The sequence below is a fragment of the Diorhabda sublineata genome, chromosome 1 (genome assembly GCF_026230105.1).
Source record: "Diorhabda sublineata isolate icDioSubl1.1 chromosome 1, icDioSubl1.1, whole genome shotgun sequence".
NCBI classification, from domain to species: Eukaryota; Metazoa; Arthropoda; class Insecta; order Coleoptera; family Chrysomelidae; genus Diorhabda; species Diorhabda sublineata.
Genome location: NC_079474.1, coordinates 17883117 through 17904630, shown reverse-complemented (window position 1 = coordinate 17904630; position 21514 = coordinate 17883117). Strand labels below are relative to the sequence as shown.

Here is a 21514-nt window from a genome sequence, read left to right as displayed (position 1 = left end):
GACTATAGTCCAGTTAAATTTGAAGTTGAAGTAAAACTCTCTAAGAAGAGAATGAGCTTCATCCCGTGTGGATATAACCTCCCGCGAATTCAATTATTAATTTTTTTAAAGAAAATGTTTTTCGAGTTGTAAATTTGATTTTTACAATAGAAAATTAAGTCATCGCAAATATCCTATACATCATTTTATTAGTCGTGAAAAGACCTATCGGTGTCTGCAAAATTTTGATTAATAACTATAATACGAGGGTTGCTCCGTTAGTTTTGAGATAGACAAAAACAAATATTTATAATTGGATATGACTTTTGTCGAAGCATTTTTTCCATTCCGATTGAGGTACCTCCAAAATACGTAATTTGAACGCATCAACAGTTTCTTCAGTTGTAGAAAAACGTTGACTTCGTAATTTGTAATCAGCGGGAATAAGAAGAAATCATTGTGTACCAAACTAGGACTGTACGGAGGATGACCTATCAATTCGATGTTTTGACTGTTAAAAAACGTTTTTTTTGAACTGTTGTTGTAGTATTCAAACTTCCGGCAAAAAAATGGTGGTGTACCATTTAGAATTGTACATTACATGATTTTATAAACGTCTTTTGAAGTATCGCGATTAAATTTGTTCAGAATTTCCTTTTACCAATCGACACGAGCTTCTTTTTGAGCGATAGTCAAATTATTCGATATCCAACGCGAACAAATCTTTTTGACAGCCAATTGTTTTGACTGAAAACCAGAGAAACATCAACATGCTACATCAACAAAAGTCGAATTTTTCATTACGTTCTCCTTTAAAAATGCCAAAGTTTAAGATGGCAATGTCAGATTTTCACACATTCACATCGGTGTTGGAGTATCTCAAAACTTAAGTAGCAACCCTCGTATTTGAAATGTCAATGACAGATTTGACATATTCGCATCAGAGTTGCCAAACCTCAAAACTTAAGTAGCAGGTCTCGTATTTGAAATGTTAATGTCAGATTTGACATATTCACATCAACCTCTTATACTATTTTTTAGTGCAAAAAATCATAATTCAGCCATTTTTTTTAATTTCCGACATAAATAATCACGAAATAAGAAAAAAACATGTGGTATTCACATATTAATTTTTTTCGTAAGTCATCTTTTTTCATGACAATTTGACTGGACTAATACATAAGTTTTTGGCCTGGTTACAGAAGAAATCTTCCTTTTTATAAATTTATTTTTTCTATTGTGTACGAGTTTAATGTTTGCTAAGTACATGACCTAGCTCCCAAAATAGTATAAACTCGCGTTCGCCCGTCGAAGTTTACTTGAAATAATTTTGACAGACATTCTAATTTCAAAATAATTACACATCATCCGTTTTTTCTTGACCTTTGACCTTAAATAAAAATTTTTTCATACACTGAAATGATGGGGATCTTTCAAATTTTTATTTTTAATTATAATTTAACTGATTTTCAGCTTGGTGGGAATTTCTAAATTGACCGGACTATCTATATCAGATACCCGATACAAATAATTCCAAACTCTAAACTCGTTTTTGACCCAGATAAAAATTAATTACATTACATTACGTGGTGTGCATTTAAGAATTATTACGTAAAATATCGGTTATTTTATATATCTAACTCTCGTTATTTATATAAATGAAAGTAATACTAGTAAGTTATACGGTGAGATCCTAAAGTAACGGAAAAATTCATTTTCTACATAATTACTGAAACCGGTACAGTTTTTTTGTACTAATACTCAACTTTCTGAATGAAATTCATCACCTGACATGATTCAATCTTCCTCAAATGAATAAAGTAAAGGTTTCGCCATATTTTTGCCATATAGGAAGTTCATGCTGTACAAGATGTGTTTTTATTAAAAATAATCGCAGATACTGTCAAACTACCAGTCAAAAGCTTTTGCCCACATCATAATCCATTCACTAAATTTCAAAATGATGAACTTCAACTAATTTCTTTTTCATATTTATGTTTTGTGAGTGCGACACGTTAAAACTGATTTGTTTATCAATCTTCCAATTGTGAATTATTTCTTTAATGTTTATGATTGTAGTTTAGTACTAGTTAGACCTGTGAGGAGGTAAGGACGTGATGTGATTTATACTTTTTGGTCCAAGACATCTTTTTGTTATACGAATCGTTCTAGCAAAATCTTCTATCTATGTTATAAAATGGGTAAAATTGAGAACCTATCAGTTGAAATTCGTTTAGGGCAGCCTCAAAAAACCGTTGAATATAAAAGTATTGTATTTATCAGTAGACGTGATCGACGACTTACAGATATCAGCTCAAATCAATGAATCTAGGCATCTTCCTTTGAGTGAAAAGGACATTGAGAGAGGCTGAGCTTTTTGGAAAAGTGGCAGCCTTTTAAGATGTCAAAATAAAGAGTTTGCTGTAGACTAAAGAATATAAAAATTGATACTTGAGGAAGAGTGGGGGAGAGGTTTATGAAGAAATGATTCAAAGTATTCGGTTTTTGTGCACAGGTTAAAAGAGGAACGGATTTTAGATCCTTGTGTATTCCCGACTAAGAAACACGGCGGAAGCACGGTGATGGTTTGGGATATTCTGTAAGAAAGGCAATTGTAGACCTGGTAAAATTTAAAGAATTCTGAAAAAAGAAGACTATAAAAAATGGTAAAAGAAAATGTCCAGCGCCTGATCGGCAGAAAATTTATCTGTCATGATAACGATTCCAAACGTTTCTCGAAAGAGTATTTAGAAGAATTGGAAAGAAAAATTGAGTTGAAAGTATGGATTTAGACGTCACAATCGTCCGACCTCAACCCAATTGAGTTTTTTTGGAATAAATTGGACAGGAAAGTAAGAAAGCAGTGTCCTACTTCCATTCCTTATCATTGGAGTATCCTGAAAAAAAATGGAAACGAATATATAAAATCAGTATTACATTCCAAAAGGAATAGTAACCACTCAATAAAAGAGCTCTTTATTGTGGTGAGTCCATTTTTTCCTGTCCTGGGTATTACTCCACCATCCACGGACTCCCATTTTGTTCAGATTGTTACTTGACTTTCCCATTGGCTTTTTGGTCTTCCTTTGGGCAGGTTTCCTAAGATCACGTGTTACTTGACTTTCCCATTAACTTTTTGGTCTTCCTTTGAGCCTGTTTCCTAAGGGTTTCCATTATTTTAACTCACAGCCATGGTATTCGCTGCGATTTTATAAACCAATCAAGATTTCTCTAATTTCAACGTTAATAAGTGTTATATGTTGTCCTTCATCTAACTTTTTCAGTCTTCGTATCATTTTTCTTCATCAGCTTATGTTAAATCCATCATTTCTCCTCCATAAGTTGCTGTTGGCATTAATACTGCTCTATATATTTTCATTTTAGTACGTCTACTGATTTTTTTGCTTAGCATTGCAGGTCAGAATTCATGGTATGTTCGGTGGCCTGCGTGGATCATTTGAATAATTTCCTCCCGTTCATTTTGGTTGTTATTAACAATTTTCAACCCTGTCGAATATATATTTCCCTATTTACCTTTTAGTTTCCCTTTAGTTCTAGTTCCTGTTCAATCTTCAAGAATGTTTTCTTCAGGCTCTTCACTCTCCTAGTTATTATCATTTGCGTATGGCAATATTTGAACGTCGTTAATTGTAGCTATCAGCTTCCAGTTTTTTATTACTTCGTCTAGTGCTATATCAATTAGAGTTGTTGATAGTCCGTTATTCTGTCTGACTCCACGATTTATATAAAAATCTTTAGTTTTTCCGTTCGTCGTAATTACATGTGATTTACACTCAGTCATCATCTGTTGAGCTCTAATAATCTCACTTTTCAGACTGTCGAAAATCTTATTGAAGTCTACAAATACAATGATAGAAAGACATTGAATGGAACCAAAAACAAACGACGATTATTTATCCAAATCATCACAGAGAATGTCAAAATTTTGCACCGAAATAATAGAAACAAATTTGATGAGAATTATCGTGTGTTTGATTTGTTGGGTATCAAGCAAACTATAGGATGGGCACAAAATTTTTAACCGGTAGTGTGTACATTATACTTTGATTATACTTTTAGTCCCCGGAAAGTATGGAAATAATTATACATACATATTATTTGTGGATTTTTTCACATACACTCTCAAAGAAAACGAGTGGTATACAATTCTCTGCCAATCCCCCTTTATTTTATATAAAAAATTATTTTAAAATGATAAAGCACTTCCGTGTATAAAAATATATGAAAAATAACTAACCTCAATAACAACAGACGAAAACACACAACACGTATTATTTTCGAAACGAAAAAAATAACTTTAATAGAAAATTTCAAAGGAAAATCGACGTACTTTAAACCGAGTGAAAATTTGAAAGCCAATTAACTCATTTAAAACGTAGAATATATACTTATTCGGTTGGTTATCAGTTTGTTCCATTAAAATCAACCAAATCATATTAAAAACAGTGACCCAGTTCCAAATATGCAAAAAGACCCCCACGATGAGTCATGCGATATACAAGAAATTTTTAACAATGGTTAAATTGTATAATGTTAACAATGCGGATTGTCTATTTCTGATTAACCAATGACACAGTAAAGATTTTAATGAGGACGTTGAACCAAATTTATCATTTTACTCGACATGCAATGCAAATTTCGCCTAATTAAAATTAATTAAAAAACGTAAACAGTAAGTCTCGCAATTGGCAGCACACCGTATACCAGGGATATTTATGGTTTTAATGTACGCCAGAAAACATAATAAAACAAAATAAAATCGAGGAACGACAACTGTTATAAGAGTTGGAAACTGGTTTTCACTACATACTCCAGGTTTCTGGTCAACTCTGGGTCGCCTATAAATCGACTTCTATATTGATTCGACCATCCTCAGAGTATGCTTGAATACCGAGCTCCAAATGTGCGAGCAACACTCCAATGATGGACGAATCTTGTGCCTTGTAAAGGATTAGAAGCTGTTTCGAGGTATATAGCTTTTTATCTTAAAGAAGGCTCCAAGTTTTTGTGAAGCTGCCTCGGTTAAATCGACCTCCTGACTATGCCTGCGATGATGGTGACATTTTACATCCAGACAGGACCAAATCCTGGCAGCCTTCTTTGTAAAAACAGCAACCTGGGTCTTTGCTGCATTAAACTCGATCAGATTGCTTCCACTCCATTTTAAAATGTTTTCAAGATCGATATTGATGATGGTGATTTGTTGCTGTCTGAGGATCTGGATAGAAGCCTAGTTTGTTGTACTTGTTGTCATATGATGGGATTCTTCGTATCCTGGTAGACTGGTGGATGAATGCGGTCAGCTGAAAGGTTCTTTCATTTGTCTATGGTTTTTTGAACTCATTTGAAGTTATTAATTCCCCTTAAACGACTGACTACTATTAAATCTCATGAACATCGTACGGTTTTTATACTGTTCGACATTGCAACATAAAAATATCTTATTGGTATTAAACTTGGTGAAGTTGTTAGTGGATAAGTCCTTAATAACTGTTCAATAACAAGTTTTAAACATCTAGTTTTATGTTTAAAACCACGCTCAGTGAAAACGCCATTAATTCACTTAACTAACTTTAAATTCATGAAATTTTCAATTAAATTTAATCACTTTGCTTACTTTTAAGCTTGTTCTATCCGCAATAACATTGAGCGTTTTTCAACTTCACGAGTAATTTTTTCTTTTGTCTAATTCGATTTCTTTTTCATCTGTAGTTACTTTCTATTCATTTTTCATAATTCTTCTTATGAATTTCCCATTTATATAAAATATTAAGTTACTTTCTCCGTTGTCATTGTCAAGTATATCGACAAATATGATTATTTACTTCGAAACCAGTGAACAGGATAATGACAAAGTGAATAGTCACGGCATGCTGATTCCGATTCTTCTTTTTTTATATATTTTTGTTGTTATGTGACATAATCGAGTTGCCTTTCAAATTTACAAACGATTACTATTTTTTTTTGTCGGCTTAGTTGTTCAACATTAACGTTTCGAAATTTACAATTCAAATCGTAAAAAAACTTACCTTTTAGGGGTCTTGTTTGTGTCAGTTTCATCCTGAAAACTGGAAATTCCCTCCTGAAATTGAAATATATAAGATAGATTACGCATATGATGATAACACAATATAAAAACGGATTTTTTTCTTTCAATACCTCAAATAAATAAATATTATTCGCCTTTTACTACGAGGGTTGCTTCGTAAGTTTTCAGATAGACAAAAACAAATATTTATAATTGGATATGGCTTTTGTCGAAGCATTTTTTTCATTCCGATTGAGGTACCTCCAAAATACGTGATTTGAACACATCAATGCTTCTTCTGGTGTAGAAAAACCTTGACTTGGCAATTAGTTTTTCATCTGCTAGAAATAGATGTCTATGGAGGATGACTATCTATTCGACGTTTTGACTTCAAAAACTATTTTTGAATTGATGTGTGAGGTCTCGCATTGTCGTGGTGGAAAATAATTCCTTTTTTGCCGGTTGGTTATCCTGATTTTTACGTATACTTCTAGCAAAAGAATACTGGTGTACCATTCAGAATTGACTGTTCTACGTTGTTCTAATGGAACGGCGACGACATGTCCAGTTATATCGAAGGATCAAGCAACCATTTGCTTCGTACGCAAACAACTTTTGTTGGATTTTGCTCTTTTTGAAAGACCCATACGCCTGTTCAGCAATTCGATGCACCAATCGACACGAACTTTTTTTTGAGCGATTGTCCAATTTTTGCCAATCGATTGTTTATGAAATATTGAATGTATCGATGTTTCCTGGCACAACAGCCGATTTGGGACAAAATTCATCCTGTAGTGAAGTGCGACTACGATTGAATTCGTAAAACCAGCTCCAGATGGTGCTTGATCACCAAAGTCGAAACGATTTGATCGGCATACTACTGTTGGTTTAATCCGCGTCGAAAGTCATAAAATAATTTCGCGAATCAATTCCATTATTTGATCAAGATGAATGTTTCAAGTATAAACAACTCAAATAACGATCGTATGACAACACGTTCACCATTAAAAATGTCAAACTTTATGATGGTAATGTCAGATTTGACATATTGACATTAGTGTTACCATATCTGAAAACTTGAGTCACAACCCTCGTATCTATGGAATGTGTCCAAGAGTCCATAGTCCAGGCGTCGAAAACAAGGAAAAGTTTTCTGAAGGATAATATTTTCAAAATGGTTTTTCTTTTAATGATGAAAAGCTAGTGTAGACAACTTAAAACAGCCGACGGCCATATTATAATTCAGGGGAAAAAATGAAAAATTCGATTACCGTATATCAAATGCCTTTAAATTAAGTGAATATTTTAGAAAATTTTTTTAATTCTATATTTTCAAATAATCTCTATTGATGGAACTAAAATTCTGAAAACAATTTCCACTTGTATTGTTATTTTACTTTTTTGTTTATATTATTTTTACTACATATCTACTAGAATAATCTCGAATACCGATAATAAAACCTATTTTTAAATATTTAAACACAGGCAAGACCTTTATATTTGAAATGGAAATGCCCGTCCAATAATATAAAAAATATTTATTAAGCCCTAACACGTACCACTTTTCAATAGCTTAATTATTCCTGTATACATTAGCTGGTAGGTAATTTTATAAAGGGGCAGTTAATATCGGTAAATCGGTAAAAATTGTTTGTTTAAGTGTGAGTTTAATAGTAAGTGGTTCTCTGTTCATAGCGCAAAAAGTGATTATAAAGACGAAAATGTCGATTCAAACTTGACCTGACAAATTTTGCTATATTTGTGAGGAATTTATGGTGAAATCGCAAGCCAGGACATTTTCCGAAAATGTGAAAAAAGCCTATTTCAAATATTTCGGTACTTTAATTGGACATGCCTTTTGCAATTCCAATGGTACGGCGGACACCTACTAACCATTTTGACGACTGCTACTTGTGTCTAACAGAGACTGAAGGTTATTCTAAAAAAGGAAAGCACAAGATCGAATAACCAAATTTGCCGTCTGCTATACGAAGATTTACCAGTACCGATTGCGCGCCTTTAGATCCGCAAAATATTGTTTTAGAAGATACTGAAGACAACAATGCACAGACCCTATTTTTACTCCAAATACCAGTTCCTGGGAGCCACATTTGATTGTTAAAAGTGAGTTGAATGATTTATCACGTGATTTGGGTGACACGCCTCTATATCCGAGGAGAAAATATCCGCGACATAATATCCGCAAATAATTTGATCCTCATAAAAATTATGCGACATAAAATATCTCCACTTGTTATATATATTCCTGTAATAAGTTCTATGACATCATTTCCCGATTACTCTATAATAGATAAGTATTGTAAGGTCGGGAAGCGGGGGGGGGTCTGTTTAAAGGTTGTCCAAATGTTTATTTTGCTAATTTCTCGGAATGTATGTCTGTGTTGACATTGTGTTTCTACAATTTGTTCATTTCGTTTAGGTTCTTGTAAGTTTTTGTTAGGTTATGGAGGCATGCAGCCTAGGTTAGGTTTAGGTTAGGTAATTTGTAGGGATTAATTGTTTTCGGATATTATGTCGCGGATAATCTATCTGTGAATATGGAGGCAAGCAGCCGTGATTTGGGGTTATCAAAGCAACATGCTGAACTTCTTGCCTCCCGTCTTAAGGAATGGAACTTTTTAGCCAAAGAGACAAAAAATACGACCTTTAGAAAAAGAAATGCTACATTTTTTGCATTCTACAGTATGGATAATTCGTGGTGTGTCTGTAGAGATATTGATGGTCTAATGAAGGAACTTGATATTGAGCATAATCCCAGTGAGTGGCGCCTTTTTATTGACTCTTCTAAATACAAATTAAAAGCAGTTTTATTACACAATGGAAATTCAAAACCGTCTCTACCAGTTGCTCATTCTGTGCAGATGAAACAATTTTATGAAAATATTCGCTTGCTTTTAGACAAAATTAACTACAAGTATAAGTGGCAGACATGAGGGGACCTGAAGGTGATTGAAATTTTAATAGGGCTTCAGGGAGGGTTTACGAAATGTTGCTGTTTTCTTTGTCTATAGGACAGTCAGGCAGGAGATCAACACAATGTACAAAAAAAGAGTTTCAACCGGGATCTCAAAATTTTAAGTTTATACCCCTTGTAGATCCCAAAAATGTCTTTCTACCCCCTTCACATTAAACTTGGACTGATGTAGAGACTATGGATAAGAAGGGGATGGATTCAAATACCTTAGAAACGTCTTTTCCCAGTTGAGTGATGCCAAATTAAAGGAAGGTATTTTTTGGGCCACAAATAAGAAAATTGCTGGACGAAGACAATTTTGGAAAAAAGCTCACCAGACAGGAACTTAGAGCATGGAAGGTATTTGTTAGTGTAGTAAGGGGATTTTTGGACAATAAAGATCCAAATTACCAACAGTTAGTTGATGAACTTCTAGACGCCTACAAATCCCTTGGTGCTCCGACATTTTTTTACGAAAATTTGAGAGCTGTCAGTGAAGGTTCCGCCAAGATATTAGAACAATGGAAATTCGATATCAAGGACGATAGGATTCGGCCATGATGGATGATTGCTGTTGGTTTTTAAAAAGAGAAAGTACAGCCCCTCATAAAAGGAAAATTGATATCAAAAGTTTCAAAGTTTTTATTTTTGATAGATGTGAGGCATGTTTATTAGATGTAAACTATAAATATTGTCAATATATACGATTTAAAAAAGGCGAAATTATTGTTTTAATAATTATTAAATATGTTACCAATGATAATGTTTCTACAAATATAACTTGAAAACCTTACGTGTTGAAATTATTTTTTTCATATTTGTATATTTCATCACAATATGCTATTCATTCTTGTTTTACTACAAAAAAATTTTTTCGACTAGTGTTATTATTATTTTTATCGAAAGTTTCCTTCCTTAGAAGGTGAAGTTTTTGTATTGAACATGTACAATTATTCGTCTGCTTTTTTATCACTAACAGATAATACAAATAACTCTATAAACAAATATTTGTTTAAATAATATTCCTTGATAATTTTCGATAAATTTCATTAGAAAACCAAAAAGTCACGCGCGATATTATAACAAACAATATATTTATGGAATTACTTTTAAACGGATTACTTAACTCTGTCTATCTCTATGGAATTTTACAATCGGTATATTCCAAACTTCCAATTAATATTCCGAGATTTTGAACATTCGAGTATTTGATTTCAAATAGTCTTTTGTAAAATTTGAAAAAGTCTTGAGAAAACATAAATCTAGCAATACCAACAATCAATCTTGTTGTTTGTTTAAAATCTGGTATATTATATCACGAAAAAACTTTTTGTTTTGTGGAAAAGCTCAAAATAAAAAACTGAATAAATAAAAAAAGCTAGTCAACAATGTTACAAGATTTCAATATTGCACATTCGTGTGCCTGAATGAGGTCTAATGTATTTAAATAGGCCAAAGATGGTCGCGAAACCGTCGAAAATAACTCATTTTTGAGAACCGTAGGATGAATGTTCGAAAAATTTCGGCTGAACTCAAATTTATGAGGTTAGAAGTTTACTTGGTGACGCAATACGAGACGGAGGGGGGCGGTTTTTCAACGCGAACCGACGAAACATTCTGGGACTGACAGAGAGTGTTTTACGTTGACACAACGTTCCATAAAAGCTGCATACTACTCTAAATTTCTGAAAAAACACGTAAAACGATAGAAATGAAGGAGAATTCCAACGTGAGGTGCGTCTCACACTCGAAGTGGGTGGGAGATATGAGATCATACCCCCTACAATCCGGATTTATCACCCTGCGACAACATTTTTGCATAAATTTGATTCTTTTAAACGATCACTATCAACAACTGAAAACTCACAATTTTAGAAAGGATTTGAGGTGTTTAAGTATCTCAATGTTTTCTATTTAGAAAATTAGTTTCTCGAACCGTTTTTCGAGGAAAAGTCAACTAACTTTCTAGCTGGTCGACTTCTTTGTACTAAGATTTGCACGGTTGGTCGAGATACACGAAGCACGTTTTATCGTACCGACCAATAACGTGGGGTTACGATCGTGAGCAATTTCCCGCAGGTATTATTTATTTTTACCACAATAAAATGTATATAGAGTAAAAGTTAACAGGTGATAAATATACGGGAGGTTATGTAAATGGAAAGAAATTTTAAAATAATTAACAAAAAAAATTGCGATCTTAAGAGGATAATCAACTGTTAAGGTCTGTACCAATTGAAATGATCCTCAAACTGTTTTCAACTATTTCACCAACCTTGTTAAAAACTTAAGGGTACTTCAAGATACGTCTATTTTTTTAACAGATTGAACAAAAAAATTCATTTATTAAAAATTGCCCATGAAATTCTTAAATTCGTATAATTTACTGTTGACTATTTCACACGCAGAACATACAGTATATACAGATACGTACACACAAATATTTGTTTCTACGAACCGAGAAAAATGACTTCAAATTTTGAAATTTATTTTGTGTCTACGTCTCAAATTATACTTAATCATAAAAACGTATGAAAAATTTTGATTCATAATCTATTCGTTTAGAAGATGAATGGACTATAGTATGAAAAGGCATTAACTACAAGTTTAAATACAACTAAATTTAAATGTAACAAGTAAGAAATGTATAGAAATCGATGAGGCAGATACAACTTGGGTTACATTCTTATAAAAATATTGTATTGATATTTAGTTAGTCTAGTCATCAAGTACCTGTATTTAAAAGGGTTAAGAGGAAAGCAGATTTACGAAGATGTGCTTAATACCCTTGGTGATCAATATCCTTCGTATGCGATTGTGAAAAATTGGACTGCAAGTTTCAAAAGAGGTAAATTTTCCATTGAAAATGATGAGCGATCGGAAAAGCCAGATTCCGTGTCGTTCCCCGAAAATATCGATGCAGTTCATGACATGATTTGATCAGACCGTCAAATTGGGCTAAAACGGATATCTGAAGCACCGAATATTTCATACGAACGCGTTCATCATATAGTTCACGTCAATTTGGACATGAGAAAAATTGCTGCAAAATGTATCCCCAAATGTTTGACTGACCAGCAGCGTGCAAGGGTAGACGCATCGCGTTCGATCTGTGCTCGATTTGAAAACGATGTAGACTTCTTAAACCGAATTGTTACTATGGATTAGACTGGTACATTTCTATGATCTAAAAACAAAGCAACAATCGATGGAATGGCGACACTCTGGTTCTCCAAGACCTAAGAAGTTTCGTGTCCAAAAATCTGCTGGAAAAGTTCTTGCTTCAGTTTTTTGGAATTGCCATGGAGTAATTATGATTGATTTTTTGGATAAGGGTAAAACAATAACTGGAGATTACTATTCGACACAACTGACCACTCTACGAGAAAAAATTAAAGAGAAAAGACGCGGAAAGCTATCCAAAGGTGTTTTGTTTTTGCAGAACAACGCCCCATGCAAAACATTCGTGATTTAGACTTTGAATCACTAGAACAGCCCCCTTATTCACCAAATTTGGCTCCGTCCGACTATCATCTCTTTCCTCAACTAAATAAAAGTTTAAGAGGTCGTAAATTTTCTTCCAACGAGAAGGTAATAAAAGCTGTGGAGGTCTGGTTTGCAGAGCAAAAAGAAACATTTTATTGAAAGGTCTAGAGACGTTGCAGGTTCGCTGTAATAAATGTATCCAATATGAAGATATGTTGAGTAATAAAATATTTTGACATTGAAATTTTATTTGGTTCTAGTAGGCTAAGAATTTTTCAATATACCCTCGTAGAGTAAAAGTTAACAGGTAATAAATATACGGGAGGTTATGTAAACGGAAACAAATTTTAAAATAATTAACAAAAAAAATTGCAATGTTAAGAGGATAACTAACTGTTAAGATCTGTTCCAATTGATCTTTAAATTTTTGGTCAGTATGTCTTGAACAATATTTTTTGAAAAAATCTAAGCCCTATTTATAGTTATGCCTTTTTTTTCAAATTTATTAACCCCGTAGAAATATTAAGCTTGTAAGCGCGAGCAAATGAATCCTGTAGTAGGGTATCGAAGATAGATTTATACTCGTAAGAATCCAAATTTGTAACAATAGTGATGTATTTATTTTAAATAAGAATAATATGTTACGAACTCGCCCACGACTCGGACCGTGAAGCCGGTCCTACTCAGTTATAATCGGAATCTAATGTTTGGCAAATACGCCGATTCGCGACGACTTTGATATTGTTTTTGTTCACATATTTTTATTACAGTTTCGATTATTTTCAGGAAAGCCTTTTTATTTATTTGTCTTTTTACTTTCTAGAGTTTTAGAAATTTCTTTTAGTCATAAATTCGTGTCTATTTAGCGACGTGAGTTATTTTATAAATAAAAGTTATAGCGAACGGGACGAAATAGTAAAAAGTAAACGATCATTGACCATTTTATCCTTTTCCCACCTCCCTAAAAGTGTTTAAATTCAGTTTATCTAGCAGCCACGAAAGTTGACGATTTCAAACGACCGGCGTTAATTCATAACACACACGAATGTTCGAAATATAACGCACGATATTGTAGAAGTACGCTACTAGTCAAAAGTTATTTACCCACATCATAAACCATCCATTGTCATATTGTCAAGCAAAAGTCGAAAAGGTACGACAACAAAACCACAAACGTTGAAGATAAACATTGAATGTTAGACCCATGTGTAATTCCGACTCAAAAGCACGGCGTAGACTCGGTTATGGTTTGGGAATGTCTTGGAGGAAGGACGACTGGAGACATGGTAAAAGTTGAAAGGATTTTGCAGAAAGAAGGCTATAGAAAAAATGAACTCAAAGTAATGATTTGGTTGTCACAATCGCCCGACCTCAACCCGATTGAGTTTTGGTACAAATTGGAGAGAGAAGGTGATAATAGATTCCAAATTGACAAATAGACAAATTGTTACGAACAACTGACTTGTCTCGTATACATAGCACAGATCGATCCATTATAATCGATTTTCATACCCCCACGACTTTATATTTATGAAAAATCTCTCTAAACACCCTGTACTTGTTATTGAATGTTTTTGTCGGAATCTAATAGTCTTATATTTTGTTCTTCTAATTGCCGCCATTAATTTATTTTCTTTTCCAACCAAGAATATTTATCGTGAAAGTTTTTACTTCACTCCTGATTTACATCAAAAATATTAAATTCGTATATCTCATTCGCCATCGCCGTAAACCCTAGTACATCATCTACCCCTTTGTTTTTTAAAGTCCCCTTCAATAACAGCCCTGGAAAATCAATACGACATTTACCAACCCCAACTACTAAGTTCGAACTAGAAATTGTTTTAACTGTGAAACTAAATGGTCCGTCAAATTTATATTGGCAATATTGTAGATTTATAGTTTTCTTAATGTCGAACGCATCATTGACTTTTTCCCCGAGGTTACTTTAAAAGGATTTAAAAAAAAACACGACAGGATGTGGTGTAGCATAAATTTTTATTTCAAAACTTGTAAATCGAAATGAGTTAATGGAATAATTTATACGAGGTCTGGCTATTAAATAACGACACTGTGCGCCTAAAGGGCACCCTAGACGTATCAATCTTAAATTTCTCGATAAATTGAAAAAAATTGTTGCAAGACGCCTATGGGGACAATTATCTATCTCGTGCGCGTGCTTTTGAGCGATGTAAAGGCTTTAGTGAGGGCCGAGAGAGCACTGAAGATGACCAGCGCCCAGGTCGCCCTGTGACTGTTTCAACTCCTAAACAGTGACCAAAAACAACCAAATTATGCGTGCAGATCGTCGAATTAGCATCTGAATGATTGCCGAGGCTGTAAACGCTGATAAACAAAGGGTTAGAAAAATTTTACACATGACAAAAGTCTGTGCGAAGTTAGTGCCAAAAAATCTGACTTCTCACCAAAAGCTCTTGCATTAATGGGTCTGCTCAGATTTTCTTCAAAGGTTAGAAAAAGATTTGCTTTGAAGGGACCTGATTTAAGTCGATGGAAGAGGTAAAGCAAAAAACGGCAGAGCTCCTAAAGGCACTCACCAAAGAAGACTTCCAGCACTGCTTCGATCAATGGAAAAAACTTATGAAGAGGTGTGTGGCGAGAGGAGGGGGGTATATTGAAGGGAAGCATTCGAATGTAGAATAATTTTTATGATAAAACCCTTCTTCGTAACCAGTCTCGTTATTCATAGCCAGATCTCGTATTTTTTGTTTCTTCTCGAACCTTTATTCCAATTCCTTCCTCAAATGTTTTAAAATAATATCTATTGAAGGTATAGTTCATTATATCAATCTGTATCTAGCAAATAACTTTGGCATTATGAATTATTGTGATTTATTTATTTATATTCGTGGTATGAGTTTGAACGTGACGGAATTTTACGTTGGTGGTTTTACTTTTTTTGCGCGTCCTTCGGCGGACCTGAAGATAAAACGAAGGTAATATAAAAATGGTGAGTCGACCTCGTCGTTTTGTCGTATACCGTATTATTATCGAAATTGTGCGTCTTCTCCGGCGATGGAAAGAAGCGATCTTGTAACTAGTCTTTGTATGTAGGCCAAGCCGAAGACCATTTTTGTTTTTAACAAGAAAACTAGAGAATTTCGTGGGATAAATTACATCAGCCTGTTTTCCCGGGGTCCTTTTATGAACTTAAAACTAGTAAAATTAGAAATTATTATCAGTCAATCAATAGTTTTAAAGTGATATAGACGTCAAACATTTTGAAGAAAACAAGTCACAGTTCTATTTTAATATTTTTAATTGAAATAAAATAAACTTCTAAGTTTGTAAAACAAAATCCATTACATTGAAACTAAATCACTTTTTTTTTTATAAGGAAAAGTTGTCGTGACTAGAAGGGAGAGATGTTATCCAAAGGGTAGAATTGCCTACTATTTTTTTTTTCAATTCGTCTTATCAACAAATATTACTCATTTTGGAATGCATTGTGCAGGTCTCGTATAACCATTTTAGACATTTTAAGCTGATCTGATTTAGAGATGGATTGTATTAAAAAGTACACAATCTATACAGCATATATTTCAAGTTCGAACACACCACGTTGTTCAGTATTGGTTTGGCAGCCAACAATAGTGAATTTGTAAATATTGGTCATCGTTTTGTCAAACAATACTTTTATTTGAAAGGACTCAGACCAATCAATATAGTAAAATGTTGGGTAGCAGAGTTTAAACAAGATCATACGACCTACGAAGACCACCAGCTCAATGGTTTGGCCAAATGAGATGACGACTCAAGAAATGTTGAAGAAAATCCACAAAGCGGTATTGGATGATCGTCAATTAAAAGTGAGTGAGCTAGCAGACATAGTAGACATTTCAAAAAGAGTACATAGCATATTAACTGAAAATTTGGACATGAGAAAGATCTGCGCAAGATGGGCGCCGCATTTGTTCACAGATTTTCATAACCATGGATGAAACGTGGGTCCAAAGATTCACAATCGAAACAAAAGCAATGGACTGAAAAGGGAGAACCGTCTCCAAAGAAGGCAAAGACCATTCCATCCGCAGACAAAGTCATGGCGTCGGTTTTTTGGGATGCGTGTGGGATAATTTTCATTAACTTTCTTGAAAAAGGAAAAACTATCAACGGCGAGTATTATGCGAACTTATTGCAACGTTTGAGCGAAGAAATCAAGCAAAAGGGCTAACAAAAAAGTGTTGTTTCATCAAGACAATGTACCAGCTCACAAATCCGTTATTTCAAACGCCAAAATTAATGAATTAAAGTTTGAACTACTACCTCATGCACCCTATTCGCCAGATCGGATTATTTTTTGTTCCCAAACTTGAAAAAATAGTTCGGTGGTCAAAGATTTTCCAAAAACAAAGAGGTGAAGTCGTAGATTAACGTCTATTTTGAGGAAGTTGACGATTCTTATCGAACTTTTTGAACGTCGCTGGAAAAAGTGTGTGGAACTAAAAGGAAATTAGGTTGAAGAATAAATATTTTCTTTGATCTTTTGTTGAGTCCGTTTCCGAGGCAGGCTGTCGGTTCTATGAGCATGAGTTTTTTTGACCTCAGGCAGGCAGGCTAACCTAACCTGGGAACCCTCCTCCTTAGGCTTGGGACCAGCAGCATGACTACTGAGCTACTCATTCCACCCAGCAACTATGCAGAAACTCGGCCTGATACAGCAAAAACAAAAAGGCTCCTGGAAACAAGCGAAATGAAAGTCCTACGAAAAATTACTGGAAAAACGCTCCTAGACAGGAAACGTAACGACGACATAAGGCAAAAATGCAGAATGGAAAATATTAACGAACGGGTACTGAGGAGAAAGCGCGAATGGGACGAACACATAAGTAATAAGTGTGGGAAGGCCACGAAAAAGATCTTACCATAAATTAAAGCAATAGGCATGCTGCGAAGAATAAACAGGCAATCTGTCTAAAATGGAGTAGGAAAAAGAAGAATTTTTCTTTGATGAGCCAAGTACTTCTGGAATGGTTACTCGCATTGCTTTAAACATTATTCGTAGCAGCAGTCATCACTGGCTGAATCTGACAAGGCTTCTTCAACAATGCTGCCACAGTTTTATTTTTTACTCATAGCATGCAAAAAACTTATCGGCACGTAATTTTGCGAAATTTTGTCAGCATGATGAGATCCGCTTGTTTCTATCTCGATAGAAAGTTTTTCGTTCTCAGCTTGATGTTTGTAAGGAAGCGATCTGTTTGAAATTCCATTCTATTCAAGAGCTTTCTTTGCTGGTGCTCTTCCATCGGTGTTGCGAATCCTAGATTTTTCTACCCTCGTCGTCTAGGTATTCGTTTATGTTCTCTTCCACCATGTCTTCGGAATTCATTATAAACTGAATCGTGTTTTTCAACGCTTCAGCGCGTTGGTTCGGTGTATTTGAGGCATTCGTTTTCTATCCTCTCTAAGGACTTTTTGCAGGTTTATTACGATTATCTATTTGTTCCAATTTTTGTTCTTATGATTTATTAATATTGATCTGCGTTATATAAACTCTAGTCACTGAAGAAGATAACTTGGTTGGTGTTTTGGGTGTAGTGGTAGTGTAAACAGTTTATTGGTACTAGCGTAGTTTACAAAACAGATGCGTGCATTGTTAACTTCCAAGATCTCTCCATTTTTTAACCGGCCTACTACGATAATAATTTATATTACAAACGATTTGATTTGGGACAACTTTTCATAAAAGTCGTTATTGCGGCCGTTTCGTCCGACCCTGTGTGTATGCAACAGGGAATTCCTGTTACACGTTAGTCGTGCAGATGTCTCGAAAAGATTTTACCTACCGACAACGCCGAACAGAAACAGTTAAAAGATAAAATTAATAGATCTGATTCACGAGAAGTGAATTTCGAACAAGTCTTGTTTTGTTTTAAAAAGGTTAACGGACTCCGCGTCGCTTTGTTTTCGCGTTTCTATGGCGATTTTCGACGCCATTGTAAACAAACTTTCGACCAGCGTATATATACAAGGCGTGCGACAAAATTCAGGAGGTGATTGCTCGTACGAAATTAAGATAGGTCTTTTCTATAACAAAATTTTCTCAACCCACCCTTAAAAATTGGTTACTAAAATTGAGTTTTTATTATTTTTTTTTTCTATAATTTCAATAATGCTAGAAACTTGAAATTCTTGCACTCGCAAACGACTAACTACGGGTATTTCTTCCTGATACATTATTCGGGGTTTAAATTCGTAACACTTGATTTATTTTGTATTAAAACTTTTTATACAATACGGTGTTTTATAATATCAATGTCAATTTTAGTAACCACTTTTTAAGGGCGAGCTGAGAAAATTTTGTTTTAGGAAAGACCCATATTAATTTCATACGAGCAATCATCTAAATTTAGCCGCATGAATTTAGAAATACCCTGTATATTTATTTATTGTAAATTGTACTGGAAATTTATACAAACACGCGTTTGGGGGAGTCTTTATAATCAAATCGATGTTGTAAACGCGATATCCATATAATTTCTATCGGTTTATTACGAGGTACAGTCAATAATTGTAAATGAGATTCTAATAGAAAATCGAATACTAAAAAGAGAAAAATTTTTAAAGCGCATAGAATTAAATTGTATTGACACAAATACAAGTAACTAAAAAAGTTTCAACAGGAAAATAAATAACTACGAGGGTTATTTGGAAATCGCTGTCCTAAGCCACGCTAAATTTTTCTACACAATTTCCATATCGTTTGAACATTTATCATAACGTTGTATAAAGATCGATTCATAAACTTTCGGTGTGCCGTTTGCTGTTACAAAATTAAAAATATTCAAATTCATAAGACAGTTTGACGTCGTCGTATGCCGTTGATGACTTTTGACACAAACGAATTTTATAAAATGTCACCAAAACAAAAAGCGGTATACACGCCGAAAAGAATAACAAAATTTTTAGGTTAACCGCAGCAACGTTTATGAATAAGGTGTAGAATTTGCCACGAACATCAAACGGCAAACGTCACCCGCGAACGGTAAAGGCAAACGGAAAGTCGAATTTATAAATCGAGTTTCTGCACGCTAAGTCTGCCGAAGATACGAAGATAATCAGTTTGCTTTCTCTCCACATCATCTGTGCAGCGAATCTACTCTTTCCGGCAGTGGAATAAGTGAAAATGACTTGGCGCTAAGTTTTGACTCTACGATGGCTATTCAATTTATTCTAATTCGATTTGATCAGATTTTGGATATGAAAGGAGAATAAGGTTTAATATTTTCATGCAGCAAGTCATTCTACATTCAAATTTAGTCAAAAAAGCGCAGTAAACAGCTACATTTATCGATGTCCCCCGCTGCATAAACTCGACTAATAAAACTTATAATTACAGTAGACACAACCTTCAAAATAAGACTGTGTTGATGAACAAAAATTATTATGGTAAAAACATGTTTTGTTTATTTGTAAGATCGGAATTTTTACACAGAACCCTCGTAGTTAGGAAATTTTGATAGTTTTCGCGGAAATTTTAAACATTCACTTACTCAAATTAAAAATTACAAACAACAATAGCTTGTTGTGTCCGCCCAAAACATCCAGACAATTCATATTACCATAAAACGAATCTGTTTAAAAACAACAAAATTACAAACCTCAAAAACGAAGTTAAAAACAATGTTAATAATATTTAAATAATAAATGACACGTTTCGACTGATGTAAATAACAAGACATTGTCTACTATTTACGTTTCGTATCTTGACCAGATTAATATTCAAGTAGTACCCGTACCTTGGAACGATAAGTTTGATTTTATGCACTAGTGCACAGGATACACGTGGCATCCGCTGAAAAAAGTATACAAAAAGACAATGAGAATCATAGTCCAGGAGCCAGCAACAGAAATACGCGATCGAGTTGTAGTAAATCCTTCAGATAGTTGTAAAATAAAGCCCAGTGAATCTGCGGCTCGGTGGGTGGGATGAGATGAAAAAAAAAGTCATTTCTTCCCGACTAAAAATTTGTTACACTTTAACTATCCCAATATCTCGAGGAAACAAAATAATCAGCTGACTATACTATGAAAAAAAATTTATAGTTTCGTGGAAAAACAGTCAGCTGATAATTTGGAAGTTATTAACTGACTAGCTGACCAGGTTTTCCTCGACTCACTGCTAACTGCTGTATATTAACAATCAGCTTACAAATTTTCGGCTGGGAGGAAATGACTGAATTTCTTTTTATTTGTCGTGCGTGAGAACCGCAGCTGACGTTCACTCGGTTTTATTACATAACTCTCTGATGCATAGCACCAATTATTTTTCGAAAGGAAATCATTAACCAAATTTCCACCTGGCACCCGGACTATCAACTAACAAGAAGTGTTTAATCGATATTAAAAAATTTTCGCATTTCTAGGTTATAATTGTAACGTCACATGATGTCGTAAAAAACTGTTTATTTTTAAGAAAGATTCGATAGAAAAATATAGTTAATAATATAACAAAAATTAGATGTTGAATTTAGTCCGAAATATAAAATCACTCAATAAATGCTGTGACTGACACACTTCTGAAGACGATAACTTTTTCATCGAAACGCGTATTGCCCTATTCATACTGATCAGGATGCACTATTTGTCTTGTTATTTCATAATTTTTTTCTTTAATTCCATCATTTCTCATTTTCCTACAATGTTCTGTTGAGCTTCAGATGGTTTACTAAGTAAAAAAGTTTTTATATTTTCCATTTCAATAGATTTGTCTAATGTTATTGACCCCAGTTGCACTTCATGTTTGACTTTAAGACCGCAACAACTGGAACTACTGTCTGTGGTATCAGAATCAGTTAGTGCTGAATTTGGTATAAAATACCCACGAAGGACAACCAGAAGTAATTTTTTCAATTCAAAAAATGAACATATTTCTCGACAACACACAGACGATAACTTGTTTATCGAAACGCGCGTCAAACACTGTAATTATGAGTGTTGGTGTAGTGCTAGAAATAAATAGTGTGTTCAGTGTGAATATCACCAACGGTTTCAATTTCACA

General features: G+C 34.1%; 1 protein-coding gene across 2 annotated transcripts in view; it reads right to left on the bottom strand.

Moving 5' to 3' along the window:
- LOC130452394 (protein phosphatase Slingshot) overlaps positions 1-21514 on the bottom strand; it is a 109490-nt gene that overhangs the window by 84639 nt on the left and 3337 nt on the right. For both annotated transcript variants that reach the window (XM_056791646.1, XM_056791645.1), the window contains exon 2: positions 6030-6082. In XM_056791646.1, coding sequence (XP_056647624.1) covers positions 6030-6082 — 53 coding nt within the window. The remainder of the gene's footprint in view (positions 1-6029; positions 6083-21514) is intronic.